This window comes from Lactuca saligna, chromosome 5 (assembly GCF_052625555.1).
Source record: "Lactuca saligna cultivar CGN05327 chromosome 5, ASM5262555v1, whole genome shotgun sequence".
Classification (NCBI taxonomy): Eukaryota; Viridiplantae; Streptophyta; class Magnoliopsida; order Asterales; family Asteraceae; genus Lactuca; species Lactuca saligna.
This window is the reverse complement of record NC_136421.1, coordinates 262912784-262934487: the sequence shown is the minus strand read 5'-3', so window position 1 is coordinate 262934487 and position 21704 is coordinate 262912784. Positions and strand designations below refer to the sequence as shown.

The 21704-nt window shown below is 35.6% G+C and overlaps 1 protein-coding gene across 1 annotated transcript; it reads right to left on the bottom strand.

Annotated features, from left to right (window-relative positions):
- Positions 1 to 825: 825 nt before the first annotated feature.
- LOC145046602 (protein neprosin-like) lies at positions 826 to 20765 on the bottom strand. Its single transcript, XM_078994889.1, has 9 exons — positions 20579 to 20765; positions 20368 to 20420; positions 20141 to 20254; positions 2751 to 2837; positions 1897 to 2076; positions 1642 to 1803; positions 1495 to 1548; positions 1281 to 1412; positions 826 to 1209 (listed from the first exon to the last, which is right to left on the bottom strand). The coding sequence occupies exons 1-9, from the start codon at positions 20763 to 20765 to the stop codon at positions 826 to 828; spliced, it is 1353 nt and encodes a 450-aa protein (XP_078851015.1).
- Positions 20766 to 21704: the final 939 nt, after the last annotated feature.

Here is a 21704-nt window from a genome sequence, read left to right as displayed (position 1 = left end):
TCACCACTAACCTCATATTTATTATTATTTAAAAACTCAAATTAATCACTATAAATATCATTCACATTACTTTATATTATTTTATGTCTATATAAGTATTAGTTATATATTATTATTTAAAAACTCAAATTAATCACTATAAATATCATTCATTGACTCTTAATAATTAATGTAAATTTTTTTTAACAACTTTGATATTATTTTTTATTTAATTTTACTATAAGAATAAAACTATATTATAAGATAAAAACATACATAGATTTTATTATGCATTAACTATTAATTATTATAATGTTTAAACATTAACTTTAATAGTTGTATATGTTATTATATTATTCCAATAAATTAATCACTATAAATATCATTCATTGACTCTTAATAATTAATGTAAAATTTTTTTAACAACTTTGATATTATTTTTTATTTAATTTTACTATAAGAATAAAACTATATTATAAGATAAAAACATACATAGATTTTATTATTCTATGTATGCATTAACTATTAATTATTATAATGTTTAAACATTAACTTTAATAGTTGTCTATATTATTATATTATTCCAATAATGATAATATTTTACATCAACTATTAATTACTGTAATGTTTAAACATTAACTAATTGATGTATATATTTTACATCAATATATTTTAAACCAAAGTATATTTTATGTAATTTTGACTATTTAACTATATTCATGGGCAACGTGCCGATATTCATGTATATATGACCCACACCAATCTTTTTGTAAAAGCCAGAATCTTAGTATTATAAATAACAACATACTCATAACATTTATTCTACAACTGACAACTGCCATTAATTTATTGGCACCTTGGATTGTCACGACTACCTGGACCTCCATAAAAGAACGATGGCTCCTTAACGTATTCTTTCAAGAGGTACGCATCATAGCAGTCCCACTCATCGGAGCTAGGGTAAAGATTTTCTGGTGGCTTTAGAGGATTCGAATTTTCTTCAATCAACATCCCTTTTATCGTTCCTGAACTCCCAAATATGAAATCAGCATACTTTCCACTGCCCATGGCTGTTGCTGTATGTGGGTGGGTTCCAACATTCGGGCTCGAGACTTCACCTCCCCATTGGACCAAGTTTGCTTGATGTCTCAGTATCGGAAAGATTTCCCCTGGCCAATACCCTACTTCCTTGTCGTTGTATCTTAAAAACCAGTTCGATGTGTATGGATCCTACATGCATGTAAGAACTATAGGATATTAGGAATCATTGACTATAGATAAAAGAGATGATTTTTACTAACCTTGGATATTTGAATTGTGATGTCAGATCCATATAAGTCACTAATATCCCCTCCAAGAACGACCTCACGTGATGTCTGAACGAATCCAGGACAAGTGAGATCAAAGCACCCTGTATTTTTCATACCATCGGTCTGTATAACATATGTTAATTAATTAAAAACATGGTAGCTTAGCAAGATACAAATTGCTTATGATTAGTGTTTTGGAACTTACTGTCCAATATGTAAATAAGTGGGCGTTGTTGTCATTGTATACTTTTGGGTTTACCTGAAATTATTCATAAACACCACCTTATTATCAACTCAATGGAATAAAGTATTAACAAATAGTCTTTGTATATGTAGTTAATATAATACTAACTGCCCATCCAGCTTCTGCGGTATCGAAGGTTTGTAAAGGGCCATTCCTTAGCATAACTTTGGAGCTACTGTAGTCATTGTCAGACTCGACGTATGGTTTCCATACTCTGATGTTTGCTTTAGCTCCTGAGTAACTGAATCCTTCGGTTAACACCACTGAAAACTATAGAATATAGATACAGGTTATATGTATATATGTTATATGTATGTATATATGTGGTTAATCAAAAGAAGATGGAGGCGGTGGATTAGTTACCGAGTGATGTGGGGTTACGATAACCTTGCTGGGATGAACGTTAGTTGGATGGCTAATTGATGTTCTTCGAATTGGGATTGTTCCGTTTGGACAACTTCCATATTGTTGCCACATTTGTGATGGTACCTTGGGAGATGTCCTCGTTTGATCTGTTGTTGAATGAAGATGATTCGACTTCATCTGATAGGCATATGCGTATATTTATTAACTAAAGATTACCATATTCATTCTTAGTTAATTATTGATATAGTTGATAATCTTTTGAATAACAAAATTTTATATATTAGTATTATTTAATTATTATTTAAAATTAGAAACAATTAAAATAAAAATTAAAAACAAAGTTTTTGTTTGTCTAGAATATTTTTTGCAATTTCAAGGGTACCACACAAGTGTTGTGTTTGTTAATAAGTTTATGTTATAATACAAGGGATTGGACGGTCATTGTAATAGAAAAAATTAATGCAAGTCCAAAATCCATTCTATGAAGTGTAACTCCCACCTATAATGTATTCAATATTTAAAAATTTAGTAGATTTCAAATGAGAATAGTGTTTTAATCATTTAATTAAAAATGAGAATCATACTTTTTCCATTTAACCATTCAATACAAATTGAAATCTTTATTGATTTCAACATCCACATCGTTAACTTATAATGCAATCAGCTCTTATTTAATATGGCATCATCTCTTATCTCCTCCACTCTTATTAACCTTTATTTTATTTGGGTTGTGGATCCTTTAGAAAATTGTTTAATTTTACAAGTACATTGGATTTTTAGAGGGAAGTGTCAACAAAAATAATAGAAAATAATAACTCAACTATTTAAAAGATGAAAAGAAAAAACAATACCTGAATGATATGATTCTTTAGAGCTGGATGCTCAAATGCCGGTTGCTTGTAGATATCAACACAATCAATAATGTCTCCGTTTTTAACCTACGCAAATATTTTTAATCAGTTTTCAAAAGAAATCAACATTCCAAAGGGCATTTATCTATGACAAAAAGGTGTTGTGTAAGTATATTTTATAGAGTAGCATATACCAATAATATAGCATCGTAAGTCAATATATACTTACAAATCGAAAAAACATATACATATCAAACAATTTCTTTAGTATTATGCTATAGAGATATAAGAAAAACATGAAGCTCGAACCCGAATAGTTTTTATCGGACGACTTTTAGGAATGTTTGTTTTTTGTGATGTGACTATCGGTATGGGTGTTATGAGCAATAGAGCAAATATTATCAACTTGAAGGCCATGGTACAAATGGAAATCAATGAACATGAAATGGTGCAAGTATATATATATATATATATATATATATATATATATATATATATATATATATATATATATATATATATATATATATATATATATATATATATATATAAAAGTTTCTTTAATGTATTTCTACAAAAATAGTCAACATTTTTCCAACCACCTTATTGATTGCATCTATTTATAAATATACAACAAATTTTCTTTTAAAATATTATATTGTACAACTTTATAAATGACAAACTTTATAGCTTTCTATAACTATAAACATACATAATAATTACTAAAAGAATTAAGTTTGTAGATATATTGTTATTTTGGATTGTTGTGGTATACATTTAAAATATATATATATATATATATATATATATATATATATATATATATATATATATATATATATATGAATAAGCTTCTTTAATGTATTTTTACAAAAATAGTCAACCTTTGGTTGGAAAAAAGTTGACTATTTTTGTAAAAATACATTAAAGAAGCTTATTCATATATATATATATATATATATATATATATATATATATATATATATATATATATATATATATATATATATATGAATAAGCTTCTTTAATGTATTTTTACAAAAATAGTCAACCTTTTTCCAACCACCTTATTGATTGCATCTATTTATAAGTACACAACAAATTTTGTTTTAAAATATTGTATTGTACAACTCTATAAATAACAAACTTTATAGCTTTCTATAACTATAAACATACATAATAATTACCAAAAGAATTAAGTTTGTAGATATATTGTTATTTTGGATTGTTGTTGTATACATTTAAAGCATATATATATATATATATATATATATATATATATATATATATATATATATATATATATATATATATATATATATATATATATATATATATATATATATATATATAGGGGGAGAGAGAGAGAAAAAGAGAGAGAGAGAGAGGGAAAGAGAGAGATAGGTTCAAGTATTCTAACTAATTATTATGCAGATATCGTATGCTATGAGAATGATAAAGAAAATATGTTGCTTGATAATATAAATATGTTCAATCTTACATAACTATTGTCATTAACACAAATTCTCACTAATTAAATCGTCTATAAGAATATTATACATTTATTATTATTATTCTCATTTCTGACAGAATGTTTATTGGGTTGTATTCTGTCAGAATGAAAATGAGTGAAAAACGATGCGTGAGAACAAAAATAAATAATAATTAGCGAGAATGCATGGAAATGACGATATTTTTATAAGGTTGAACGTATTCGCATTGCTAAACAATTTATTCTCTTAGTAATTCTCATAGCATACGATATCCGCACAATAATTAGTTAGAATCGAATAATCTAAGCGCATATATATATATATATATATATATATATATATATATATATATATATATCTTGTAAAGGAGGGTATCCAAATCTTTGTAATCCAAGATAGACCCATATCTTAAACAACATTCATTTGAAACTTCCAATACCTTTCAACTTATCATACTTGATTGTTTTGTTTATATATATATATATATATATATATATATATATATATATATATATATATATATATATATATAGAGAGAGAGAGAGAGAGAGTGAGAGAGAGAGAGAGTAAATTAAACGAATGGTCCCTATGGTTTAGGGTAATTTGCATGTTTAGTTCCTGACTTATTTTTTTAACTTGGAAGGTCCCTACTGTTTATTTTTGTTACACGTTTGGTCTCTGTTTTACATAAAAAAAACTATTTTTCCTTGATTTTCTAATTTATTTAAATAAACACTCTCCTAACCCCACCCCTCTAACCTTACATTGCTTATCCCACTATTTTTTTCCTATTTAAATAATAGTTTTTTAGGTAAGATAGGGACCAAGAGTGTAACAAAAACAAATGGTAGGGACCAAGCGCGTAACAAAAACAAACAGTAGGGACCTTCTAAGTTAAAAAAATAAGTTAGGGACCAAACATGCAAATTACCCCAAACCATAGGGACCATTTTTGCAATTTACTCATATATATATATATATATATATATATATATATATATATATATATATATATATATATATATATATATATATATATATATATATATATATATATATATATATATATATATATATATATATATAAGCTTCTTTAATGTATTTTTACAAAAATAGTCAACCTTTTTCCAACTACCTTATTGATTGCATCTATTTATTTATAGAGGAAACTGTCTCGTAGACAACAATTTTTCTCCGTACATAACAAATTGTGTTTTAAAATATTGTATTGTACAACTCTATAGATAACAAATTGTTGTGTTTGGAGAAAAATTGTTGTGTACGAATCACTTCCCACAAACTCTACAACTTTCTACAACTTTGTAACATCCCGACTCCCAAGTATAATATTTAATTAATTTATATTCATGTTGTTAGAGCAACTCGACGAGTTGGAAGCCCCAACTTGACGAGTAAAGAGTTAAAATGGCTGCATGATTTTAGTGTCTACTCGGCGAGATGGAGGCCCCCAACTCGATGAGTAGGAGCTTGAGTTTGAAAACCATAATTTTTAGGGTTTGTACCCTATTTAAAGGACCTTAAGCCTTCATTTCTGCCTCCCTTATCATCTTGACATACTGAGAGAAACCCTAATCGAGCTGTATTCATCTGAGAGAGAGAGAGAGATAGAGAGATAGATAGATAGATAGATAGATAGAGAGAGAGAGAGAGAGAGAGAGAAAGGCTAAGATTGTATGTTCTAGTGTATTTTTGGAAGGAGGTTAAAGAGCAAAAGGCTTGGAACGAGAAGAAGCCCTTGGATCCGGTGTTCTTTCAGTACTAACTTCTATTTGGAGGTAAAAAGCTATCACCTTGATTATTGTTTGGTTAGATCTCTTCACTAAGAGTTTATGGCCATTTCCATCTTTTCTTTGGGTCCTTAAGTTGTTTGAGCTTGCCATGGAGTTGAGACTTTAGATCTGGACAATATGAGGTCCTTAGGGCCTAAAGATTCATGCTTTATCAAGCTATTGTCTAGATTTCATGCATTAAACCCTCAATAAATCTTGTTTTGGCATTATGAGCCCTAGAAGCCATGCATGGACGTAAAGCTTGCAACTTTACGTGATACTTTAGCCTTAGAAGGCTAGATCTAGAGTATGAAGCCTTAGTTCTGCTTAAAAATGTCTGAATGAGAGAATGGGCTAAAGGTACTCAACGAGTTGATGAGCCAACTCGACGAGTTTTCTAGGATTTCCCCCGATAGTCTGGATGCGTTGCAACTCGGTGTAACGTCTGCAGATCCGGGCTAGTCAATTTAGAGACGATAAGCGTAAAAAATGACTTTTTGATAGATGAATACTTAGAATAAATAATCTTATCTAAGTTTTAGTATATGTCACAAGTTTTTCATACATATAACGAACGCATAAATCGAAGTTATAACGAAGAAATTATGACCTGTCGAAGTTTCGCGACAAAACTGATACGACATCGGGAATCATAAAAAGTGAGTTTATGACAAAGTACTTTTTAGCCTTAGTGACCTAAAAGAAATTTGTAGAGTACATCTCCACATACGCCTGGATATAAAGAACGTCAAAAACGGAGTTCGTATGCAAAATTTATGGCATTCCGAAGATACAGTTGTCTGAGAGCATGACACATGTTAGAAACCCTAATTTGACTGGATTCACGACGTGGACATGAGATTAACGATGTGAAACTAGTCAAAGACACTAATCGAGGCTAGAAAACACGTGCCAGGCCTACAAGTGTGTTGTGTTAAGAGTTCACGACGTGAATATTTAATTCATGACTTGAAATGTCATCCTGACACCTTTCGAAGCTAGAACGCATATGACAAGCCTATGAGGTGATTCATCCATGGGTCACGACGTGAACATCAGGTTCACAGTGTGAATGTCGAGTTTCAGCCCCTATAAATAGAAAGCAAGGTTGTTGTATTTTCCCGATACTTCAGAGAAAATGGCGAGTTGGTGAGACAACTCAACGAGTTGAGTTGGATTTTCCCGATACTTTAGAGAAAATGAAGGAATTCGACGAGTCGCATAGATGCACTCGATGAGTTGGGTCAAAATGGACTGTTGACACGAGTGTTGACTTCCGTTGACCTTTTAGGGTTGTGGTTATAAAGTGTTAATTAGAGATGATTATGATATGTAGGCGGAGTCTAGACCGTTCATGGAGTACGGGATCTACTTCCTTACTTATGAGGGAGTTTTCTCACTATACTTACCTGAGTGGTAATACTGTGTGACCAGAGGGTCTTATTTTAGTCATCGATCAGAGTGTCTTATGTGCTTATACTGAGTTATGTGATATTATGCCTTTTGACTTTGTGATTTATGCTATATATATTATGTTGTGCCTACTGAGTTAGGATCGGAGGGTCCAAACCGAGATACAGGACTAGAGGGTCCAACCCGAGCTGTGAGACTAGAGGGTCTTCACTGAGACACATGACCGGAGGGTCCATACTGAGCTGTGATACCGGAGGGTCCATGCCGAGCTATAGCCATGAGAGGCTTATTATTTGTGTGTGTGGTATTTTGGAGAACTCACTGAGCTTTGTGCTTACAGTGTTGTGGATATGTGTTTCATGTACCTCTCAGGATCGCGGGAAGGCATCAAATTGATTGTACACATCTGTTCGAGATTATGTTTTGAGGATTCTAAGATATTATCAAACATTTTGTTGCTTTATGTTTTGATAACTGATACATTTGTGGTTTTTTGAGAACTATGATATTGAGTTTTATGTAATTTAAAATTAAAAAATTTGTTTGAAAATTTAGAGTGTCACAAGTTGATATCAGAGCCTTGCTTTGAGGGATTCAGATGTACTCTCGGGTATGTCTGGACTCAAACTAAGGATTTGAGGATTTTTTTCTAAAAGGAAATGATTTTTCTAAAACGAGTAAGCGTTTTAAAGAGAAAACGAGACGGAGCAGTGTGTACAATCAACCAGAGCCCGAACGGTGATTTCCCAAAATACCATTACTTTTTTTATATTATGAGATATTAGAGCTTCATGCTAGAGGATAAGCTAGGTATTCATAAATTAGAGCTAGAGTTTCTTGATTCATGATGCCTTAGCCTAGGGGATGCTATTGATTGATATTATTTGCTATTTGCTCTGTGTATGTGTTGAGTAGGAGTACCTAGCAGGAATCTTTAGAGAGAGTTTTGAGTCGAGGAGTAATCTAGGAGAGATAACTAGATGATCATTTGAGGAGTATACTGAGAGAGTAGTTTGATATCCGTGAGGGATAGAGTACTTGTGAACTAGGATCCTAGGAGGAGGACTTGAGACGACTATAGGTTGGTGTGGAAGGTAGTATTGGGACTGTATTATTGAAAGCACTGGATCTATATGCGAACCAAGTAAGAAGCTTAGGATTCTAAGGAGCTTGTAAGGGTGGGTAATTGTGTGTGTGTTTGAGCTAGTCTCTGATGGTTTTGTGTTTGCGTTTGTGAGACAATATGGTGATTACCCGCAACAATCCCGGGGGCAGTGGTACCAGTGACGAGGAGATCTGCAGGATCATTACGGAGGAGGTGGACGTAGCTATCAGAGAGGCTGTACCAGAGATGTTCGGGTCTATTAAGACCATCCTGATTGAGATGTTTAATGAGCGATATGTTGCTGTCATGGAGCTTGCTGTTGTCGCAGCCACCGCGACCATAGTTGTTGCTAGGCCACAGGGGGGGTGACTCGTTGTTGTTCCGGTAGTTCAGAAACATGAAGCCACTAGAGTTTGATGGGACCCATGACTCGATTTCTGCCATGAGGTGGATCTTCGACATTGAGGGGTGTTTCTATACATGTTCATGCCCGGAGCACTTGAGAGTTCGGTTTGCACTGAACCAACTTCGCTTGGGAGCGAAGTACAGGTGGAAGTTCGTGACGACTGATTTCACTCCTACAGATCATGCAGCAGTGACTTAGGAGAGGTTTACCCAGCTGTTCAGAGATGAGTATGCTCCCCAGGTGGAGAGGGAACGTTCGGCCCAGGAGTTTCTGTCTCTCAAGCAGAAGAAATAATCAGTGAACGAGATTATGATGATGTTTCATGGGAGGGCGTTGTCCTGCACTGAGAGTGTGTCTACTGAGCAGGCACATGTGAGCCGATAATTGAGCATTTTAAGGAGGGATATTCAGGAGTTCGTGGCAAACTCGTAATATCAGACATTGGCTGAGTTTTAGACCAATTGTAGGAGGAGAGAGATTGAGCTAGAGATTTAGACCAGGGATGAGGGAGAACATCAGGGGAGAGACAGGAGACCAGTACAGTCGGAGTAGGCGACGAAGCGGGATAAGCCCGCTGATTCAAGAGCTGGAGGCCAGAAGGGACGCACTTGTGGCAAGTGCGACAAGAGTCATAAGGGGTCTTGTCGAGCGGGGATTTGATATAAATTTGGTAAGGAGGGGCATATGGCAAGGGACTGCCCCCAAGGGATTTTCGGTTTGCTTTCACTGCAACCAAATGGGCCACCGGAAGGCTAAGTGTCCTCAAATCACTCAGGGATTAGCCCAGGATTCTGCTTCTACTGCTTTACATGTTACTGATGGTCAGCCGGGGAAGGTCGAGCCTCTGAGAGCTCGTGGGAGAGCATTCTAGTTGACTGCGGAGGAGGTTTGCGCAGCACCTGATGTTGTTGCTGGTACGTATCTCCATAATTATGTTATTTTGAGATTTGTTTATGCTTATACTGTGTTGTATATAGGTACTTTTCTTGTGAGTTCTGTGCCTCCTTTGGTGTTATTTGACTCGGGTGCGAGTCGATTCGTGTCTTTATCCTTTAGTCATCACATTAATGTCAGATACGAGGCGTTGAGTTGACCATTGAGGGTTTCTATAGCCGACGTGTATGCGGTTTTTGCCACTAATTTATTCTGGGGATGTGTATTAGAGATTTTCGGTGTTGAGTTTCTGATAGATCTGGTGCCGATAGCGACCGATGATGTTTGTTTCATAGTGGGCATGGATTGGTTCAACCGGTTTGGATATGTGTTGATTGTGAGTGTCATATGGTGACCATATGAGACCTTAGTGGGGGAGTACTTACTGTGTATGGCGAGGGAAACAGATTTGGATCAACTTTCTGCTCTTCCGCCAGGGCGAAACAGAGTCTACAGCAAGGGTGCATGGGCTTGATAGCATATGTGATAGATACGAGAGTCGCCACTGAGAGGCTGAGTTCTATCTCCGATGTTCTGGTAGTGTGTGAGTTCTCAGATGTTTTCCCTGAGGAATTATCGGGTGTGCCTCCCGAGAGGCAAGTGGAGTTCCATATTGATTTGATTATGGGTACGATGCCTATTGCCAAGGCACCATATCGCTCTGTGTCGTTGGAGATGCAGGAGTTATCCTCGCAACTCCAAGAGCTGCTGGGGAAGGGTTTTATTAGACCGAGTAGCTCACAGTGGTGAGCGCCGATCCTTTTTGTCAAAAAAAGGATGGTCCACACCGGATGTGGATCGACTACTGGGAGTTGAACAAGCTGACGGTCAAGAACTATTATCCACCACCGAGGATATACGATTTATTTAATCAGTTGTAGGGGGCATCTTGGTTTTCCAAGATTGATTTAAGATCTGGGTATCATCAAATGAGAGTTTGCGAGGAGGATATCCGATAGACGACCTTTAGGACTCGTTATGGGCACTACAAGTTTGTGGTGATGCCTTTCGGACTCACCAATGCACCGTCAGCATTCGTGGACCTCATGAACCGGGTGTGCAGGACCATGTTGGACAGGTCGGTGATTGTGTTCATCGATGACATTTTGGTGTACTTGAGGTCTAAGCAACAACATGAGGAGTGTCTTCGGGAGATTCTTAGAGTATTGAGGATGGAGAGGCTTTATGCCAAATTCTCTAAGTGTGATTTTTGGTTACGAGAGGTCCAGTTCTTAGGACACCTCGTTAACCAGAATGAGATTTTGGTCGACCTGGCCAAGATTGAGGCATTTATGCAATGGGAGTTGCTGAGATCCCTATCTAAGATCAGGAGTTTTCTGGGCCTAACAAGCTACTACCGGAGGTTTATCAAAGATTTCTCAAAGATTTTCGTTCCTCTCACCATATTGACCAGGAAGGGTTTTACTGTTGTTTGGGGGCCCAAGTAGCAGGCTTCATTCGAGATTCTTCGCTAAAGATTGTGCGAAGCTCTAGTGTTAGCCCTTCCTGAGGGAGTGGAGGACTTCATTGTCTAATGTGATGCATCTATATCAATGATAGGTGCCATGTTAATGCAGATGGGATATGTGATAGCTTATACCTCGAGGTAGCTGAAGCCTCACGAGATAAGGTATCCCACCCACGATTTGGAGTTGGAGCCAGTGGTGTTCGCCCTCAAGATTTGGCGCCACTATCTTTATGGTGTCCGGTGTACCATATGCACAGACCATAAGAGCCTGAAGTACCTTATGGATCAGCCCAACCTAAATATGAGATAGAGGATGTGGTTGGATGTAGTGAAAGACTATGACTGTGAGATTTTGTATTACCCTGGCAAGGCTAATGTGGTAGCCGATGCCTTAAGGCGTAGAGCAGTGAGTGCTCTGATTCGAGACATGTGCATTAGGATGACAGTGATGACTCCAGTCTTAGATACCATCTGAGAGGCTCGGGTTGTGGCCATGAGACCAGAGAACCGTAAAAGACAACGGGTGATCGGGCTGATTTATGAATTTGAGACGGTTAGTCGGGGGCTTATGATCTTCTGCGGGTGGATATGAGTGCCATATACGGGTGGAGCTCGACGTATTTTGATGGAGGAGGCCCATAGTTCGAGATTCTCGATCCATCCGGGGGACACCAAGATGTATTTGGACTTGAAAAGGGATTATTGGTGGCCCTGTATGAAGAGAGATGTGGCATGGGTAGTCGAGAGATGCTTGACCTGTCGTCATGTCAAGGTGGAGCACCAACATCCTCATGGCCAATTGCAGCCTTTAGTGATACCCCTGTGGAATTGGGAATATATATCCATAGATTTTATTACCAAATGACCGAGGACCGTACGAGGTGTCGATGCGATATGGGTGATTGTACATCGGTTGACGAAGAGTGATCACTTTCTGGCTATAAGTGAGAGCTCTTTTGTAGAGAAATTGGCCGAGATCTATGTTTGAAATGTGGTGGCACGAAATGGGGTGCCAACATCGATAGTGTCAGATCGGGATGTGCGTTTTACTTTTAGGTTCTGGAAGAAATTTCATGAGGAGTTGGGTACCCGGTTGCATTTCAGTACCGCATATCACCCACAGACGGACGGGTAGAGCGAGCGGACGATTCAGATGCTCAAGGACATGCTACACGCATGTGTTATGGACTTTGGTGGAAGTTGGGACACTTACTTGCCATTGGCTAAGTTTTCATACAACAACAACCATCACTCCAGTATCGGTATGCCTCCTTTTGAGATTTTATACGGGAGGAGGTGCCGGACTCCCATTTGTTAGGGAGAGGTATGGAAGAGAGTGATGGGGGGCACTGAGATAGTGCTCAAGACAATAGAGCAAATACAGCAGGTCAGAGAGAGGTTACTAACAACCCAGAGTCGTCTGAAGAGTTATGCAGACCGGCGACTTTCAGAGCTAGAGTTTCAGGTCAGAGATTTTGTCCTCCTTAAGGTATCCCCATGGAAAGGGGTGATCCGCTTCAGGGAGCAGGTCAAGCTAGGACCTAGATACATCGGTCCTTTCAGAGGATTGCTCGAGTGGGTACAGTAGCTTATTGGTTAGAGCTGCCTGCAAAGTTGAGCCAGATTCATAACACCTTCCATGTGTCCCAGCTGAGGAAGTGTGTAGCCGATGAGACGACAATGGTCCCTTTAGAGGACATTCAGGTTGATGATCGCATGAACTACATTGAGAATCCAGTAGCGATCTTGGATAGGAAGGTGGAAGTCTTAAGGAATAAAGAGGTGCCCTTGGTTCAGGTTCAGTGGCAGCATCGGAAGGGATCTGAGTGGAGTTGGGAGCCAGAGTCCGAAGTGGTACCCAAAGTTGTTTCCGGTGGATGACTTCGAGGGCGAAGTCTGATTCTAGAGGGGGGAATTGTAACATCCTGACTCCCATGTATAATATTTAATTAATTTATATTCATGTTGTCAGAGCAACTCGAAGAGTTGGAGGCCCCAACTTGCCGAGTAGAGAGTTAAAATGGCCACATGATTTTAGAGTCTACTCGACGAGTTGGAGGACCCCAACTCGACGAGTAGGAGCTAAGTGTGAAAAACCTAATTTCAAGGTTTGTACCTTATTTAAAGGACCTTAAACATTCATTTCTAACCCCTTATCATCTTGCGTAACATCCCAAACTACGACGTAAAATTTTTTGTTTAATCATTACTAAAATCATTAGATGAATACTATATCAAGACTAAAATCATAAAATAAAACCCATACGCCAATGTATCAAAACCATAAAAAAGTATCACAAGAAAACTATATCAAGACTGTATCAAATCATGTCAATGAAAAGCTAAATCAACTCCCACGACAAAAACTGAAGTTGTGGTGCGTGCGATGCCATCATCCCGAGCTCTTCTCTTTACTTCCAGAAGTACCTGAAACCAAAACTAAAACTGTAAGCACGAAGCTTAGTGAGCTCCCCCAAACTACCACATACCATACAATAACATATAAACACATACTGGGCCTTGCCCACTGCATCGGACCGAAGTTCGGAAACTACATCGGACCGCAGTCTGGAACTAACTAGGGCCTTGCCCACTGCATCAGACCAAAGTCCGAAACTAACTGCATCGGACCGAAGTCCGGAACTAATTGGGACCTTGTCCCCTGCATCGGACCGAAGTCCGGAACTAACTGCATCGGATCGAAATTCGAAACTGACTGGGACCTTGTCCCCTACATCGGACCGAAGTCTGAAAACTGACTGAGCAGAACATGGCATAACATAAACATATCAACTAGCATAAGCACATATACTGCATACTGCATCGGACCAAAGTCCGGAACACATAATACATAACATACTTGAATCACAAAGACATCAAGCAATCTAACTACTGCATCGGACCGAGGTCCGGAGCTACTGCTAACTAAACGGGCCGACATTGTGGCTGTAGACCCGTTCCTACTAGAAGAAGACTCACCTCGTAGTCTAGCTGCAGAATGAACTGCTCTGGAATCTGTCTGATGTTGCTCCGGTTTCACCCCGGCTACAATTTCCATAAGTACACTCAATCAAATACTGATAACTATACTGAGGGTAAAATGACTATTTTACCCCTGGTCAAATTCAACCTCTTGGTCAAAGTCAACATACAGTTGACCTAACTCATCGAGTTGGGCCACCAACTCGTCGAGTCCCTACTCTCATTTCTCAATTCTGCTCGCTACTACTCGTCAATTTTGGCATAGACTCGACGAGTTCCTCTTTGATTCAAACACTTAGTCAATCTGCATCCGACTCGCCGAGTTGTATGAACAACTCGTCGGGTTCTCCTTCATCATATGAACACTCCTACTGGGACCCGCTGAGTTGTATGAACAACTCATCGAGTCTGTTCTTGAGATATGAAGATTGCCTTGGACTCGCCGAGTCAGGGCATTGACTCGCCGAGTTCCTCCATGGATGAGTCCGATCTCCAATTCACGGAGTCCCCCTAAAACTCATTGGTTCCACTCGGCATAATACATAGAAGGGGAAAACTCGAGGACTCGCGACTCGAATCGGCGAGTCCGAAGAACAACTCGCCGAGTCGCATGCATGCAATCACTATATACTCGATTCTGCTTGAACCCAGTGCTTTGCATCGATAGATCTGGGTTCTTAGGGCTCGATTAACACGTAAAGTTTCCAACTTTACGTGTAGATAAACACCAATGATGAATTTAAGGCTCAAAACACACTAAAAGAGTAGATCTAGGGCTTTCATGCAATATGGCTCCATAAAGGCAGTAGATTTGGGATCTTGAAGCTCAAACCTAGCTAGATTCAATGGCCAGTTCACTCAATATGATCTGTATATTACAATCAAGCTAGGAAATGGGTAAAGATGGCTTAAATGGGGTTTTCTAAAGAAAATCATCATGGCAACAGAATGGATCTGAAATATACCTTAATGGACTCTGGATTGAGTTCTAGATCCTTGCTCTTCTCCTTCTCCTTGGTCCTTCCTTCCTTCTCTTCTTCAAACTTCAAGGAAAAGCACACAAACACTCAAATCACAAAGGGGAGGGTTAGGGTTTGTTAAAGGGTGCTCTGAGAGTGAAAGGGGCGAGCTTGGGGCGCATAAGGGGGTTTAAATAGGGTGCAAACCCTTAAAGTTAGGGTCTCATCCAGACAGGCAGACTCGCCGAGTCCACGATATGGACTCGTTGAGTCGCTAACTCAAACGTGCTCGATATCTCGCCTCTACTCGGCGAGTTGGGCCTGTAACTCGCCGATTTCAAGCTAAAAATGCAAAAATACTTAGGTTAAAATACATACCAGGAACCAGGTGTTACATTTTGACACACTGACAGAAACCCTAATAGAGTTGTATTCATCTGTGGGAGACAGAAAGGATAATATTGGGTGTTCTAGTGCATTTTTGGAAGGAGATTGAAGAACAAAATGCTTGGAACGAGAAGAAGCCCTGGGATCCAGTATTCTTTCAGTGCTAGCTTCTATTTGGAGGTAAAAAGCTATCACCTTGATTATTGTTTAGCTAGATCTCTTCACTAGGAGTTTATGGCCATTTCCATATTTTATTTGGGTCCTTAAGTTGTTTGAGCTTGCCATGGAGTTGAGACTTCAGATCTGGACAGTATGAAGTCCCTTGGGCCTAAAGACTTAAGATTTATCAAGCTATTGGCCAACTTTCATGCATTATAACCTCTATAGACTTTGTTTTGGCATTTTGAGCACTATATGTCATCCATGGACGTAAAGATTGCAGCTTTACATGATACTTTATCCTTAAAAGTTTAGATCTAGAATATGAGGCCTTAGTTCTGCTTAAAAACATCTGAATGAAAGAATAGGCTAAAGGGACTCGACGAGTTGCTGAATCAACTCGACGATTTAGCTAGGGTTTTCCCTAATAGTCTGGACGCGTTACAACTCGCCGAGTTGGTGAGACAAGTTGATGACTTGAGTTGGATTTTCCTGATACATCAGAGAAAATGTAGGAACTCGACGAGTCTCATGGATGCACTCAACGAGTTGGGTCAACATGGACTATTGACTCGAGTGTTGACTTCTATTGACTTTTTAGGGTTGTGGTTATAAAGTGTTAATTAGAGATGATTATGATATGTTGGCGGAGTCTAGACCGTTCGTGGAGTATGAGACCTACTTATTTACTTACGAGGTGATTCTTCCCACTATACTTACCAGAGTGGTAATATTGTATGGTTGGAGGGTCTTATTTGAGTCATCGAACGGAGGGTCTTATGTGCTTACACTGAGTTATGTGATATTATGCCTTTTGTCTTTGTGATTTATGTTATATATATATTATGTTGTGCCTACTGAGTTTGGACCGGAAGGTCCTCATCGAGACGCATGAACGGAGGGTCCATGCTGAGCTATAACCATGAGAGGCTTATTATTTGTGTATGCGGTCGAAGAGTCTTATTTGAGTCATGGAACGGAGGGTCTTATGTGCTTATACTGAGTTATGTGATATTATGCCTTTTGTCTTTGTGATTTATGCTATATATATATATATATATATATATATATATATATATATATATATATATATATATATATATATATATATATATATATATTATGTTGTGCCTACCGAGTTTGGACCGGAGGGTCCTCACCGAGAGGCATGACCGGAGGGTCCATGCCGAGCTATAACCATGAGAGGCTTATTATTTGTGTATGTGACATTTTGGAGAACTCACTAAGCTTCGTGCTTATAGTGTTGTTTGATATGTGTTTCAAGTACCTCTCAGGATTGCGGGAAGGCGTCGACTTAATTGTACACATCTGTTCGAGATTATGTTTTTAAGGATTCTGAGATATTATCAAACATTTTGTTGCTTTGTGTTTTGACAACCGATACATTTGTGGTTTTTTGAGAAATGTGATATTGAATTTTATGTGATTTAAAAATAAAAATTTTGTTTGAAAATTTAGAGTGTTACAAACTCTAAACATACATAATAATTACCAAAAGAATTAAATTTGCAAGATATATTGTTATTTTGGATTGTTGTGGTATGCATTTAATGCATACATAAATCTTATAAAAGATGTTATCAAAATCTATGTAATCCAAGATAAACCATTAACTAAAACAATATGCATTTGAAACTTCCAAGACCTTTCAACTTATCATACTTAATTGTTTGGTTAATTAGCATTACGTCTATGCTTTTGTTATCACATTTTCCTATCTTCTCTTTTTGTTATTCTTATAGGAATCCATGAAAATGGAAAAGAATGTTTATATAGACATACATGTTCAATAAAAAATATTATTAAAAGAGATGTGGTAAATAAAAAGGGAAAATGTATGTAGGTGTATTATATTACATATACTTTGAGCCATGGTCTCAAGATGAAGAAAAAGATCCATGATAGTCATATAAACTCTAAAATAGAGTTGAATGATGAAATATGTTAAGAAGAACTAAAAAGTGGTACGATTAATCTAGATTTTGAAAGACTATAAATTACTTGGGTTCCTTTCTTTGTTTCGGTTTATGTTACCCTTTTCCTTTCACATTCTTTGAATTTCAAGAAAAAAATTATGGTTGTACATTTAGAGTTTTACGAATCAAACATTCAATATTTGATTTTTTAAATTAATAAATTAAGCAACTCATAACAATTGAAAAATGGGTGTTTGGAGAACGATGCGAGGGAAAACGCCACGGAAATTTCTAAAGCACTTCACGACAAACAACATGACATGTCTATATTATTTAAAATTCAAATAGATCAAAACCAAACATGAGTGTTTTTAAAACTTTGTATTCTTTTAATCATGTATGAAAATTTTATATTTTACATGGTTTTTATTTTCAAATTGTCTAATTTGTAAGCTTAGCCATTAAGTTAATGTAAATAGATAAATTTATTTTTACTTTTTTTTTTTTTTTCATTTTCATCTTCAAAAAACTAAAATCTTAATTACACAACCAAATCCAAGTTTAGCTTTCAAAATAAAATTAGAATTAATTAAAAAAACCACATGAAGCTCTATGATTATAGAACTATTTTCAATGAAAATTCATATTTGCAATTTCATGTGGGCATTAAACAGTAATAAAAATGATATAATGAAAATTAAAAAAAAATCAAAAAGATAAAAAAAAAAAAAAAAAAAAAAAAAACCATATGTTGTGGGAGCCATCGATTTGCTAATTCGATTGAAAATTTGAAATCACTGAATATTGGACTTAGATAATATCATAGAAAATTCATAAAATATTAAAAAATCTTACCAATACAGCTCAAATAATCTTGTTTTACATCATAACTCATATTCTTTTATAATTTCTTTTATATAAATAACATACATAAAATAATAGACGTTTATAATTAAGTTTTTAACAGTAAGCTTGAAGTTTTTTTTGACATAATCATTTAATTATATGCTTAGTTTAAATGATATAATATTAAAACCTGTTAATTTACTATATACTAATGAATGGAATATAAACACATTTTCTACAATAAAATACATTAAACAGTCACCAATTATGTATTGTCAAATAACTTTTATCTAACATATTAGATAATTATTTTCCAAAACATATGTAGAGTATATTGTTTTAAATTTTACTTTAAAACAAACTGACAAAAATTAGTTATAACGAAAATTTTAAAAGATGGAAATATCATATTATTGTTTTTATAATCACAAGAAAAAGGATCCGATGTAATATACTGCTAGACAATTAAGTACTTCATATTATCCATTTAATTGAATTACATTAATTTAAGTATTTAAATATTATATAATTAAGTACAACAAGTAACAATTAATTATCATATGTCTAAAAACCCTTGAGTTGTTGTAGTGATTTAATGCTAATTAACTTTAATTGAAATATAAAGAGTTGAAATATTAAAATAAAGTTTCAATGAGTTTAAATGGTTTTATTACACTAGTTAATGTGGTTTAATGTATTATGTATATATATGTATCTTTAAACACATGAAAATATTTCCCTTAATGTATTACTAATTAAATATCTTCCTATATTTTATTCATACTATCCATTATCCATATTAAAACGGTGATAAATGAACTAAAATATTATCAATTTCATTAAGTGTATCATTAAATATAACACATATCAACATTTGATAGGGTAGGAAGAAAGTAGAAATAAATATATAAAGATATTTAATTTCTCAAAAACAAAGAGAAAATATTACGAGGAAAACTACTTTTTACAAAGAGAATAATAAAAGAATGAAACTGTTTGGGAAAATAAAGTTTACTAATAATAAATTTGTTAAAAACATATTCATACATTTTCATAAAAAGACAAAATATACAAAATATCAAATTACATTTTATTAAATACTTATTAGTTAAAAATTTTATTTAAAATTTTGGTTATATGTTTTATTCGATACACTTTCAATCATAAATGAAAACACATTAAATTACAAATAATTCAATGCATTTTTCATAAATTGAAAATAAAAAATAATGTAGAAACTATCATTTTTTCATAAAATGAATACTTCTAATCATAAATAAATACACTTATTCACATGAATACACTACTATTCACAAATAAATACAATCATTCACACACGAATACATTGCAATTCACAAATGAATACACTGTTATTTATAAATTAATACATATTCTATCATAAATGAATATACGTGCTATTCATAAATGAATACAACCATTCACACATAATTACAATGTTATTCATAAATGAATATACGTGCTATTCATAAATAAATACAACTATTCACGCACCCCCTTCAAGAAATTATTACCACAAAATTCGAAAATTAGGATTGTGTTTCTTTCTTTGCCTCTGTTCTTCAGAATATTTTCCAGTTGGTCCTCCCATTGCAACCATTCTACCTCCTGAACACTCAAGCAAAGATTAACACTCAAACAAAATCAACACTCCACGGTAAAATCAATATGTATAATTATAAAATCTTTTTGTGAGATATGGATGATCAAGAAACAAAAACCCACGATTCACTGTAAAACATCAACACCCAAATATCCATACCTTCATCAGTTTCTATCAAAACAAACAAAGAAAAAGGCATTTTCGTTGTTCTTCTTTTCATATCTATCAATTTCTGTCAAACAACCAAACCCAAACACCCATCTAAACCTATTTATTAAACTTCATTGATTTACAGTCAAAATAAAAAGAAAAGAGAAGAGAATCATTACCGATCAAAGCAAGTGCCCTATCGAGACCCCTTCCCTCATCCCAGTCGAGACAGAAGAAGCGCCCTCCAATCGCAATTGTTGTTTTCATTTTCTCCTCTGCGAAACAGTGAAGCACCGGAGGTGCTTCTCCCACCCAAAGATTGATCGCCTCCCCTCCTCGTGGCTGCGTGACCACCGAACAACCCATCTGCTCATCTTCTATCGACTGGAGCAAAGCACCCACCAAGACCGACGACTCACGCCTCACAGCCGGAAGAGATGAGCAAAACTTCGCTGCTTCTTCACGCCAGCGGCGACTGGAATGAGAGGAGGCCCTAGGGTTGTGAAAAATGCAGAAGCAGGGATATAGAAGGAGAGATACGTGAGAGTGAGAGAGAGAGAGAGAGAGAGAGAGAGAGAGAGAGAGAGATTGTAGGAATTGCTAAACATATGTAAACAATCAATTACCATTTTACCCTTATGACAGTTTTAAAGTTACACTTTAATTCATGTAATTTTAAGAATTTACATAAATGGTCCATTCAATAATAGCCTTAGATTTAGTTTTTTAAATGGTTCAGATGTGTTCTCGCGCTCTCAACCTTTTAGTTGTTCTCATTTGATCCTACTCCTATATATATGTATATATATATGTGTGTGTGTGTGTGTATATATATATATATATATATATATATATATATGTTCAGGTGTTTAAAGTAATTATTCTGTTATTGTATGCATAAATGTGGGCCAATCAAAATTTAAAATAAAAATAAATAAATAAATAAATAAGGGTAATTTAGTAATTTGATAAATAATTTCTAAAAATACACTCCTATAATTATGGTAATTACTTTGACCTACCTTTATCCCTTTTTAAAATAATAAACAAGACTGTATTCTATCCCATTCGATCCTCCCTAACCCTAGCTCCAAAACAGAAGATCTCGCTGAACCTCCCTAACCCTTTCTAAAATAATAAACAATATTGTATTGGTGGTGGTAATCGATTGAACTAAGTGACGATCTCCAGTTTTTGGCCGAACCAAAGGAAGGAAGGCATGAGGCAGCGAGATTTTGCTCTTTCTCCTCCGAATCAAAGGTGCGAATATAGGATGAACGATTTCAATCAGCGACAAGGGAGGTC